A 12,910-nucleotide genomic window follows, 5' to 3' on the forward strand; every position below is an offset into this window, starting at 1 on the left:
CCTCTCCCCACAAGAGACACCCTGTGAGGTAGGTGGGCCTGAGAGAGTTCTGGGAGAACTGTGGCTAGCCCAAGGTCACCCAGCTGGTTGCATGTGGAGGAGCCGGGAATCAAACCCGGTTCTCCAGATGTTTTTATGGTAAGTTATGTGTTGTGAGCTGCCCTGAGCCTGCTTTGGTGGAGAGGGGGGGGGGATATAAATCCAATAAAATAAAATAAATTAGAGTCTGCCACTCTTTACACCACAGCTGGCTCACACAGAGGCAGGCAATGGCAAATCACCTCTGAACATCTCTTGCCTTGACCTGGAAGGTTCAAGCTAGCCAGAACTCAGAAACTAAGTGAGATTGGCCCTGGTTTGTATTTGGATGGGAGACTACCAAGGAAATCCTGGGTCTGCTATGCAGAGGCACGCAATGGCAAACCAGCTCTGAATATTTATCCGGAAGGTAGGACCAGAACTAACGGGATGAAATTAAATCAAGAGTTTCCGGCTCGACATAAGGAAGAATGTCCTGACTGTCAGGGCGATTCCTCAGTGGAACAGGCTTCCTCGGGAGGTGGTGGGCTCTCCTTCCCTGGAGGTTTTTCAACAGAGGCTAGATGGCCATCTGACAGCAATGAAGATCCTGTGAATTTAGGGGGAGTTGTTTGTGAGTTTCCTGCATTGCGCAGGGGGTTGGATTAGATGACCCTGGAAGTCCCTTCCAACTCTATGATTCTAATATTTCTTGTCTTGAAAATCCTATCACCAAAGTCGGTTGAGACTTGGCAGGACTCTCCACCCCCCCCCCCCCCCCGCTTGGCTTGTCGGCTAGCCTAGATTGTCTTTCAAAGGTTTCTAGCTGAATTGTCTTCATGCCAGTGCTGTGACAGTGCTACAACAGAACAATGTGAATGCTGCCCTATAAGGGCATCGAATTTGAAGATAGTCCCCGACCGGCAACAAAACTTAATGAGACACAGTTGATGGCAATTTTTGGCTCTGTCACTGAGATCCAGCAACCACTATTTAAACTGCAACGCCCTCATTCTTTCCGTTGCAGCTGCTGTGGGTGTTGTCCTCATAATGGATATACTGTCAGCATATCTCTATCCCTCTCCATCCATTTCGATGGAGCTTGAATTCATCAGTTGGCGCCAACTGAAACTGAAAATTCATCAGTTGGCGGCAACCCCATTCAGTTCAAGGGAGCTTGAATGGGGGATTCTTCTGCCCGTCCATCCATTTTGATGGAGCCTGAATGTGCCACAAATCGAAAATTCGTCAGTTCACTCCCACTTCATTCAGTTCAAGGGAGCTTGAATGGGGGAGGGTTCTTCTGCCCTTCCATCCATTTCAATGGAGCTTGAATGCGCCACAAATCGAAAATTCGTCAGTTCGTGCCAACCCCGTTCAGTTCAAGGGATCTTGAATGGGCGATTCTTCTGCCCTGCCATCCATTTCGATGGAGCTTGAATGTGCCACAAACTGAAAATTTGTCAGTTTGCGCCAACCCCATTCAGTTCAAGGGAGCTTGAATGGGGGATTCTTCTGCCCATCCATCCATTTTGATGGAGCCTGAACGCACCACAAATCGAAAATTCGTCAATTCGCACCAACCACATCCCGTTCAAGGGAGCATGAGGGGGGGTGGGATTCTTCTGCCCTTGGTGTAAGTTTCCTCAGCTCACTTCCTGGATACTGAATGTATAATAAAGTGAAGCAATGTGACCTGGGAGTTTATATTCTTTGTACTGAGCTGCCTCGAACCCTCTTTCATCCTGTGCATTGATAAGTCATGCTAGCCTCATATTGTCTGAGACTTTTTTCCCCTCTCTCTCTCTGTTTGACATTACGGGTGGCTGTTATCTGCAGACAAAAGCAGCAGACGCTTTTAAAATATTCTTCTGAAGGAAGAATCTCAAGTCTTCTGAAGAAGGAATATAAAGACATTTTAAAACAGAAGCCAGTTTCCTTTAATATTTTATGAAACCAGGTTTGAGATGGAGCCCCCCCCCTCCTTTGTCAATTATTATGAAGTTGCATGTTAGACCAAAAAGGAATGCTCATCGGCCCCGCTCGGGGAGACCGAAATAAAGGCCTTCTGCTGAAACCATCTCTGCTGTCAACAACATATGCTTAAAAAGAGCTGAGAGAGAGGGAGATGCAGTTTGGTAAGCATAAGAACATCAGAGAAGCCATGTTGAATCAGGCCAATGGCCCATCCAGTCCAACATTCTGTGTCACACAGTGGCCAAAAAAACCCAGGGTGCCATCAGAAGGTCCATCAGTGGGGCTAGGACACTGGCCCTCCCACTGTGCCCCTCCCCAAGCACCAAGAATACATTTGCCCCAGATAGTGAGTCCCAACAATACGCTGTGGCTAATAGCCACAAAAATTTACCTTCTGGTTCCAATTCCTCAGTAATTTCTGTTTCTTCTCCAGAAGTCGCTGAGCTCTGGTCGCCAAACTGACCTTCGGAAAGCTGAGAAAGATCCTCACTTTCCTCTTGTATGTCTGCCGCCGCTTTGCCTGCTCTGCTGTCGACTTGCGTTTCAGAGGCACTCTTGAATAAGATGAGAAGGGCAGAAATGCTCACAGATGTGTACACTGATAGGCTTCCATGGCCTAAATTTCACTCTATGTATCAACAGCAGTATAAACTAAAATAATATTTAAGACCGGTAATTCTTATTTATTTATATATTTATTTACATTAGACTTTTATCCCGCCCTCTCCGCAAGCGGACTCAGGGCGGCTTACAACAGTCGTTTACACGATTTAAAACAATGTCAATAAAATCTATAAAACATTAATACAATTAAAATTTAAAAACTATTCCACGGTGACCAACCGTCTGAAAAGCAGAATTGCTTTTATATATTTATTTACATTAGACTTTTATCCCGCCCTCTCCGCAAGCGGACTCAGGGCGGCTTACAACAGTCGTTTACACGATTTAAAACAATGTCAATAAAATCTATAAAACATTAATGCAATTAAAATTTAAAAACTATTCCACGGTCCTGTACTATTACTATGTTGGCAGTTCTGCTTTTCAGACGGTTGGTCACCGGGAACTCTAGCTGATGTCAGGTGGCAGCTCTCTCTAAGTTTAAGCATCGAAGGCCTGTCGAAACAATTCGGTCTTACAGGCCCTGTGGAATGTAGGAAGGTCCCGCAGGGCCCTTATGGCCTCCGGGAGAGCATTCCATCACTCTGGTGCTGCCACCGAGAAGGCCCTGGCTCGTGTCAAACGCGACCTGGCCTCCTTTGGTCCAGGGGTGGACAGCAGATTTTTTTGTCCCTGAACGCAGTGCTCTCTGGGGGATATATGGGGAAAGGCGGTCCCGCAGATAAACAGGTTCCTGACCATAAAGGGCTTTAAAGGTCAATACCAACACCTTGAAACGGATTCGGAACTCAATAGGTAGCCAGTGCAGCTCTTTCAGCACTGGCTGAATGTGCTCCCATCGAGGGAGCCTCATTAACAGCCGTGCCGCAGCGTTCTGCACTAACTGTAGTTTCCGAGTCAGCGTCAAGGGTGCAGTTCTGACGTAGCTCAACAGCTAAGATGCAGAGGTCTTTTATCAAAGGAGTTTGAAACCGACGTGAGCTTCCCTTTGTGGGCTTTGCGGTGCAGGTTCTACCTTGTGCATTTAAGTGCATGTAGGTTTCACACCTTGGCATTTTGCATTAGGAATGTAACTTCCCACTTGGATTGCAGCCCATAGCAGAAGCGCTCTGCATGCTGAATCCATGAACTCTAATCGATCTTGGCACCGCACTCCCGGTTCTTTAATATATAACATGACAGGTCTTGTAAACCTGTATAAAGCCATCCACGAAAGCATTCAATTTGCAATGTCTAGCACTTTTGCCATGATTTTCTTAGCTACTTAGGAACCGAACAAGCTGGACTTGCCTACCACAAGGCTGAGTGCAGCAGCTGGAAGCTAGTGAGTCTCCACAACAAGAAACAATGTGCTTGTTCTCTTTAGAAGACTAGGCAGAGTTAGCAGAAGACAACTCTACCAGTGGCTATTACCTACGATGGCTATTTGAAATCTCCTGGTTCAATATCGGTGCCTCTCTGAACTTTCTTTTCTGGGGGGCAACCTTCATGCCCTGCTTGCAGGGTGTGAGAAACAGGATGCTGGAGTAGCTGAACCTTTGGCTTGATCCAATAGAGCTCCTTTTTTCTGTTTTCCTAATGTATTCTCTCACTCCGCCAGCAACTTTGGGGAAGTAAGGACTTACCCAATGGTCACTCCTTGCCAACTGTGATAGGTCGGGTGGGTCTGCTAAGGCTGCTTGCTAAAAAAGTTGGGATCCTACAGACTCTCTAGATTAGGAGTCTCCAACCCCTGGGCCGCAGACCGGTACCGAGCCGTGGCCTTTTAGCAACTGGGCCGCACAGCCTCACCACGGAAGGAAATGGGAAGGAGGCAAGGGTGGTGCTGCTTTTTCAGTGGGTCAGTCACTGCTGCTGCCGTGGTTTTCCCCACCAATCAGCTGATAGGCCGGGGGGGTCAGCCATTAAAGAGCCCGGGAGGCACTTCACCGCCCCTTTCCGAGCCTTAAAATTGTGAAAACGGAGGGAGGAGGAGGAGGCACTGCGGTGGGGGGGGGGGGGCAAATTCAGTGCCCCCACCCTGCCAGCCCTGGGGCCAAAAAGGTTGGGGGCCACTGATCTAGAGCAGGGGTCCCCAACCCCCGGGCCTTAGACCGGTACCGGTCAGTGGCCTGTTAGCAACCGGGCCATGAGTTGTATAATTATTTCATTATATATTACAATGCAATAAGAAGACGACAACATTGGATTTATATCCTGCCCTCCACTCCAAAGAGTCTCAGAGCGGCTCACAATCTCCTTTACCTTCCTCCCCCACAACAGACACCCTGTGAGGTAGATGAAAATATTGGATTTATATCCCGCCCTCCACTCCAAAGAGTCTCAGAGCGGCTCACAATCTCCTTTACCTTCCTCCCCCACAACAGACACCCTGTGAGGTGGGTGGGGCTGGAGAGGGCTCTCACATCAGCTGCCCTTTCAAGGACAACCTCTGCCAGAGCTATGGCTGACCCAAGGCCATTCCAGCAGCTGCAAATGGAGGAGTGGGGAATCAAACCCAGTTCTCCCAGATAAGAGTCTGCACACTTAACCACCACACCAAAATAAAGTGCACAGTTGTATCATCCCAAAACAGCTGCCCCACCCCCGCCAGTCCGTGGAAAAATTGTCTTCAACAAAACCGGTCCCTGGTGCTAAAAAGGTTGGGGACCAGTGCTCTAAATGAAGGCCCAATTTAAATGTGACGCTAGTGGGACAAAAGAACATATTGGTGTGACTTTGCACTTTGCATGCACTCAGAACAGGTTTCCTTGAGAGGTGTTGGGCTCTACTCCTTTGGAGAGGCTAGATGGTCATCAGACAGCAATGCTGATTCTATAAATTTAGGCAGATTGTAAGGGCAGGAGTTGGACTTTAGGGTCCCTTTCATATGCCCTGGGTCATGCTCATTGCCATCTTGGAGTCAGGAAGGAATTTTCCTCCAGGCCAGATTGGCCCAGAAGTTTTTTGCCTCCCTCTGGGAATAGAGCAGGGGTCACTGGGCTGAGTGAGAGGGAGGTAGTTGTGAATTTCCTGCATTGTGCAGGGGGTTTGGATTAGATTACCCTGGGATCCCTTCCAGCTCCTGTGTTTCTATGTTTTATGTAAACCGAGTCACTACGGATCCAGTCTTGTTACACATGCAAAGTCAGCAGGCGAGTACCATGCGCAACCAAGCTACAGCTCTCTTTGGGGCTAAAAATGTACAGGGAGTGGTTGAGGGCCCAGTTTAATGAGATGTTCACAATAGGCAAAGTCACAATGCTTTGAGTACCTTCAATGAAGTTATCAGATTATTGCTGTGTTTAAATAGTTCAGTAACTGTTAATTACATTTTTACCCTACTCTCGCTCAAAGGAGCTGAGGGTGCCGTATGCCAGTTTTCCCGATTTAACCCCACGGCAACCCTATGAAATAGGTTAAGTTGAAAGACAGTGAGTGGTCCAAGGTCTCTAGCGCGCATCATGGCTAGGCAGAGATTTGAACTCATGATTTCCTAGTCCGGTGTTCTAATCAACATGCCATGCTGACGTAGCGAATCGTTCGGAAAGCCATCTAACATACGCTCCCTCTGGAGACATAAAATAATTGTTTCTGACGGTATCATCAGCTATTCATAAGACACACAAATTAAAATCAGCATTTCAGTGCCAAAGTTTAATAAGCTGATCAGATGCGCAATCGCACTATCAACCCCCATGGCTAAAGAGAATACAAAATCTAAACTGGCTCACGACTCGGTGAAATTTAAGTTGCTTCGTACCTGCGGAATGTCTGAAACAACGAGCTTTTCATCTTCGGTCTTCTGCCTGACCTCTTTGTTTTCCTTCTCAGGAATGGAGCTCTAAAGTTATTAGGATTAAACACAGAAGCAGTCGCTCACTTGTGGGTCACTCAACAACTGTCGTTTTGTCACAGTCGAAAACAGTGTTGTGTTAGCTTGGAGAAACGTCGACTGCGGGGTGACATGATAGAGGTTTACAAGATAATGCATGGGATGGAGAAAGTAGAGAAAGAGGTACTTTTCTCCCTTTCTCACAATACAAGAACTCGTGGGCATTCGATGAAATTGCTGAGCAGACAGGTTAAAATGGATAAAAGGAAGTACTTCTTCACCCAAAGGGTGATTAACATGTGGAATTCACTGCCACAGGAGGTGGTGGCGGCCACAAGCATAGCCACCTTCAAGAGGGGTTTAGATAAAAATATGGAGCAGAGGTCCATCAGTGGCTATTAGCCACAGTGTGACACAGAGTGTTGGACTGGATGGGTCATTGGCCAGATCCAACATGGCTTCTCTTATGTTCTTATGTGACACAGAGTGTTGGACTGGATGGCCATTGGCCTGATCCAACATGGCTTCTCTTATGTTCTTCTGTGACACAGAGTGTTGGACTGGATGGGCCATTGGCCTGATCCAACATGGCTTCTCTTATGTTCTTATGTGACACAGAGTGTTGGACTGGATGGGCCATTGGCCTGATCCAACATGGCTTCTCTTATGTTGTTATGTCAGGGGTGCCTGCCATAATGTTCTTGAAATGTATTTCTGATGTCTGTTGTAGAGGGATGCTGTTTGTAGGGGAACATTTCTACTTTTGCAGCTAACTTAGAATCTGTGTAACCCGTGTAACCCACACTTGCTTAGTTATCACGTTACTAAGGCAACCGGCGTCTAACTCGAACAGATTCCTTCCTAACTGTCATGACCTTAGACTGGACTGAGAATACACTCCCTGTTATGATACTAGGTGGCAATAAGTTCGAATGTCTGGAAGGTGGGAGGGAGAAGCGTCAGAATTTACCCACACAAATGCTCTATATCTACCATTCTGTAACAGCCCCTCGTTCCTGGCAAGGTTGTTCACACATACATTGGCACTTGCCTTTTCAGTACTAATAAACTTTATCTATGGTTTCATCAGAGAAGTTTGTTTGACTGATACCTGGCTGATCCTGACACGTTGCACTTTGTTGTAACTGTTGTTCATCGGGTTGTCACTGTGCGGGCCCACATGTCACTGTGCAGGCCAGCCGCCAGAAGATTTTCTAGCTAGCCTAGTGACAGAGCAGGAGGAGCCCCTCCCAACTGGAGACGTTGGAGGTCGTTTTCCTGCTCAACAGTCACGTGCTCCAGGGAGGGGCCCTGCACTCTCCTTCAATCTGATCAACAGCACTTTAATAAGATGCCATCAGGGTTTAATTTTAGTCTAAATGGTTTTATGGGTCTATATGGATGTATTTTTTTACTTTGTTGTACATCACCTAGAGCCTAGCAACAGCCGGGATGAGGCAATTCATTAAGTTGAAATAACAACAATAATTCAGTTCTCCTGAGCTGCCACTATGAGCCAGAGATTTTGTTAAAAAAAATTACAACAGAGGAATAGCACACAGCAGGATAGGAGGGAGGGATGTGTGCCTGCACGATGACAACTGTAAGACTTGTATCAACTGTATCATTAGGCCACAGGGGAAGCTCAGTTCAATGTGCACAAGATGCCTCTATCTGAATTGGCCTTCCCCAGCCCCTTCTTTGCCATCTACCTCATCACTGTATTAGCTTTTGTCCATTGATACACAGGCTGTATGACTTCCCTCAGATAATTTTATTATTTGACTTGACTTTTAAACTTACTGTTGTAAGCAAGTTTAAACTTTTAAACTTACTATTGTGACAATTGTTTTTAATAATTAATTTTTATTTAATTTATGGTTTTTAACAGTGTCGTTACCCACCCTGAGGACGGGTTACAAGTCCAATAAATAAATAAATTAAATATAATAAAACGGTGAAAAAAGGGTCTTTGAACTCACCGAATCCAGCAGGGTGTCCATGTCTACGAAAGACACTTTCTTATCCACCAGAGCTGTCCGCTGTCTTGGCTTTGGTTGGGGCCTCTAAGAAACCAATGACAGGCTTCCATCAAAACTACTGATGTTGCCAATCATCGTTACCTGGTTTGTAAGCTCACAATGCTGACTCACAATATTTATATATGACGCTTACTCCCCATTACTCATCTAGATCTCCTCCACTTCAGAAAATGAATCAAGGCTTAGAATATGCATCTCCAAATGTTTCTGGGCCCAGTTCATCTGGAACGTATTTTTTTCAGGCAATCTGTGACAATAGCAAGGATACTGGGGAGTGTGTGTTACCTATGGGACATGTATATCGTTTCAGATGCTTCCAACTCAAGAGGGTAAAGCAGGAAAGAATTTGAAGCTAATGGATCCCAGGCTTCAGAATACCACCCCAGTGTTCACAGCTGCTGGAAGGATTCCCTGATCTCCCCTTTGAGCCGTTCACAACTGGGTTAGCAACTTTTGTAAAGGGGAAGTATGGGGGAGCTCACGAGGTATGGGAGTTGGGAGAGCTCTAGGCCCCTTTGTGCTCCTGAAGACATCATCAAGCCAGGGTCGGATCTAGTGGGGGGGGCAGAGAGGGGTGCTTGCCTCGGGTGCTGACAAAGGGGGGGGCCCCGACAAATTGGGTATGGAGTCCATTGTTTTCTATGGGACCATAAAATAGAATGGCCCATAAGGGGGCGTCATTTTTTAATTTTGCCCCCACCCTCAAAAAACATGTAGATCCGATCCTGCATCAAGCTCAAACCAGTACTTTATTTAGAGAATTACAGTCCGCTTCCCGCCCCCTTCCCCAATGGAGGTCCAAAGAGGCTTTACATAATACTCCCTTCCTTCCTGTATTCTGTCTTCACAACTACATCTCTGTAAGGCAGGCTAGACTGTGTGACTAGCCGAAAGTCAGCCAGCATGGTAGAGTGGGGATTTGAACCTGGGTTTCCCAGAGCCTGTTCCAATGCTCTAGCCACTATGCACCATTTGAAATGAGCCTCACCAAACTTGTTTGAGATAAGACAGTTCCAAAATTGGGGGCGTGAGGGAACTTGCCCATTAATAGCTAAAATACAGGTTGTATCTACTGCCTTTTCCACTTAATCTTGGGTTTCTTTCACCGTAGCCCTGTTCCCATGTGGCTCTTGTCCACGTGGGACCTGTAATCCCAAGCGGGCAAGTGGAGCGCCCTCCTTCCACTTTCAGACATGTAAAAGCTGGTAGAGTACAACACTATTTGTTGCTGTACATTTGCCTTTTTACGAAAGAGCATAGGGAGGATGGGACTGTAATAACTGAAAAGCACGTAAGGAGGGAGCAGGACTCTATTTGATTTAGAGAAACTCAGGGCTTTTTTTGTAGCAGGAACTCCTTTTGCATATTAGGCCACACCCCTGATGTAGCCAACCCTCCTGGAGCTTACAGTAGGCCCTGTACTAAGAGCCCTGTAAGCTCTTGGAAGACTGGCTACATCGGGGGGGGGGGGGAGGTGTGTGTGTGTGGCCTAATATGCAAAGGAGTTCCTGCTACAAAAAAAGCCCTGCAGAAACATATAGCAGAGAAACGTCGACTTGGAGCTTGGAGAAACGTCGACTGCGGGGTGACATGATAGAGGTTTACAAGATAATGCATGGAATGGAGAAAGTAGAGAAAGAAGTACTTTTCTCCCTTTCTCACAATACAAGAACTCGCGGGCATTCGATGAAATTGCTGAGCAGACAGGTTAAAACGGATAAAAGGAAGTACTTCTTCACCCAAAGGGTGATTAACATGTGGAATTCACTGCCACAGGAGGTGGTGGCGGCCACAAGTATAGCCACCTTCAAGAGGGGTTTAGATAAAAATATGGAGCACAGGTCCATCAGTGGCTATTAGCCACAGTGTATGTGTGTATATAACATTTTTTGCCACTGTGTGACACAGAGTGTTGGACTTGATGGGCCGTTGGCCTGATCCAACATGGCTTCTCTTATGTTCTTATGTTCTTAAGATGTTTAGACAACATACCACTGCTGGCGAGGAGAAAGAAGGGGTCAGGATTGGAGGTTCTCCTTGGCCCTTCACTGGTTTCTCATTCAGGATGTAATCGGTCAAATCCGCCGCCACAACAGAACCGGCAGGTGGGAGGTAAGCATATTTCCACTTCAGTTCCACGCTGACGGTGCCGGCGGAATGGCCTTCATAATCTGTTAGCTCGAAGGTACCTGAAAGGAAAGCAACAAGCCAATATAGCGATCCGTCTCTTTTATCAGAGGGCAGAAGATCATACCAAGGCCACCGAGGGCCTGAGAGAACCAGCTGTGACAATGGCGTTTTGGGGAGCATTTCGTGATGCAGTGGGATGGGGGGGGCAATACTCCCTCTAAGCTGTGGAGTCTCGTGAGCAAAAATTCTACTTTGTGAGCTACTGGCACTAAAGCTGTGTGAGCTCCTGCATAAATTAGTTTGCCCTGGGGCCATTTTTCCTGAGCTAGGACAAAAATGTGTGAGCCAGAGGCTAAAAAAACTGTGAGCTAGCTCACGCTTAGAGGGAATACTGCTGGGTGGGCAAGTCCTATTTCCACTGATGGAGATACTTCTTCACACAGTGATTGATTAAAACGTGGAATTTGCTGCCATAGGATGTCGTGATGCTCACAGTCATAGATGGCCTTAAAAGGGATTTAGGCAGAGGATAGGTCTATTAGTGGCTATTAGCCATGCTGACGAATGGGAACCTCCACGTTCAGAGTTAGTAAACCTCTGAATCTCAGCGACAGGAGGAGACGTCAGGGGAACACCTCATTGTTTCTCCAGAGGAGTTGGTTGGCCACTGTGTGAGACAGACTGGTGAACCAGATGAGCCACTGGTCTGATCCAGCAGGGATCTTCTTCTTCTTCTTTCAATCTGCCAAAATAAGTACTGGATCCAACCCACTGAGTGGAAGCCTGTGACTCTTCCGCCTAGCTGGATTCATCCACTCTCTTCCACCAAGTCTCTGTCCGAGGCTTGAGGGCTGAGGTAAGACTTCCTCTGATCGAGAGTCTGTCTTTGTCCAAGAAAGACTCGACAGGAAGAAATGATTGCATTTAGTTTAGCAGAAGCGATTCATAGGATTCGACGAACTGGTGGAGTTTGTTTTTCACTGCTGGTTTCCTCCAGAGTCAGATTAACAATTAGGCCAAGTAGGCACTGGCCTATGGGCCCCCACGACTTCCGGGGCCCCAGGCTGGCTCCCCCTCCCCCGTTTCGCCCCTGCTTGCGGCCCTCCCAGCCTGCACGAGGCAGCCAGCAACTGAGCAGCTCTTTGCCCGACTTGCCTGGTGTGGCTGCTGCTGGCGTGGTCGCCAAGTTTGCATCTCTCTGCCTCTCTCCCACAGCTTAGCCGCCCTGAGCCTGCCTTTGGCAGGGGAGGGCGGGATACAAAAATAAATTTATTATTATTATTATTATTATTAAAAGGGGCTTTTAAGAAGGTGTCTGCAAACTGCAGCGGAGGCTTTGGTGGTGGGGCGGGCACTCAGACTCTGAGATAATTTGTGAGGGGGCCCTCTCCCCAAGATTTCAACTGCCTAGGGGCCTCCACAGGGTTTAATCCGGCACTGGTTTCCTCTGCCCCCCTTTGTAAGCATGCTGCTTGCCACATTGAACTGCTTATGGAATGATGTAGCACCACCCCTTTAAATAAACCAATATAATGCGAATGAATTGCGCTCAGTAGATCCAGCAGCCTCATCTGCAGCTCAGGAAAAGGCTGAGTCCTTACCTGAAATGTATCTGTCGTGAGCCAATGAGATTAAGGGGACACTTGCTTTTCCGATATAAACCCCCTCTTCCGCCTCATTGTCGTCGAAGACGTATAGGCTCAAGGATTCGGATTTCAGGTAGCGGTTGAGGTCAGCGTTCATGGGCACTGGGAAACACGCGTGGTCGGCGAACTGTGGGCAGTTGCTGCTGGGAATGATGGCGGTGTCGTGGTCTGCGAAATCAAAGACCTTATAGACGACGTAAGGGCTCGGTTGGAGTTGGCTCTTCGGGCACGGCAGATTGCTGCAACATTTTACTGTGATGTGGAGTTCGTTTAAGTTTCCATCTGCTGAAGTGTTGACTTGGGAAGGACTGAGAACTGGCTGGTTTAAAAGAGAGAGAAAATGCTATTTAAAGCTCGTTAGTAGACTTAGGAGATTTTTTTTTTGCCGTTAAAAGGGCATGCACTGAGAGATGTGTACTGGCTGCATGTTTGTGTCCAAGCAAAATTCAAGGTGGTGGTTCAATGGATCAGAGCCAGTTTGGTGTCGTGGTTAAGTGTGTGGACTCTTATCTGAGAGGACTGGGTTTGATTCCCCACTCCTCCACTTGCACCTGCTGGAATGGCCTTGAGTAAGCCATAGCTCTTGTAGGAGTTGTTCTTGAAAGGGCAGCTTCTGTCAGAGCTCTCTCAGCCCCACCTACCTCACAGGGTATCTGATG

General features: G+C 47.3%; 1 protein-coding gene across 1 annotated transcript in view; it reads right to left on the reverse strand.

The window, feature by feature from the left end:
- RPGRIP1L (RPGRIP1 like) overlaps positions 1 to 12,910 on the reverse strand; it is a 130,945-nt gene that overhangs the window by 46,891 nt on the left and 71,144 nt on the right. The window contains exons 17-21 of the mRNA XM_060253574.1: positions 12,207 to 12,566; positions 10,468 to 10,664; positions 8,416 to 8,499; positions 6,362 to 6,442; positions 2,387 to 2,549 (exon numbers count right to left, since the gene is read on the reverse strand). Coding sequence (XP_060109557.1) covers positions 2,387 to 2,549; positions 6,362 to 6,442; positions 8,416 to 8,499; positions 10,468 to 10,664; positions 12,207 to 12,566 — 885 coding nt within the window. The remainder of the gene's footprint in view (positions 1 to 2,386; positions 2,550 to 6,361; positions 6,443 to 8,415; positions 8,500 to 10,467; positions 10,665 to 12,206; positions 12,567 to 12,910) is intronic.

This window comes from Heteronotia binoei, chromosome 14 (genome assembly GCF_032191835.1).
Source record: "Heteronotia binoei isolate CCM8104 ecotype False Entrance Well chromosome 14, APGP_CSIRO_Hbin_v1, whole genome shotgun sequence".
In the NCBI taxonomy this organism is placed as follows: Eukaryota; Metazoa; Chordata; class Lepidosauria; order Squamata; family Gekkonidae; genus Heteronotia; species Heteronotia binoei.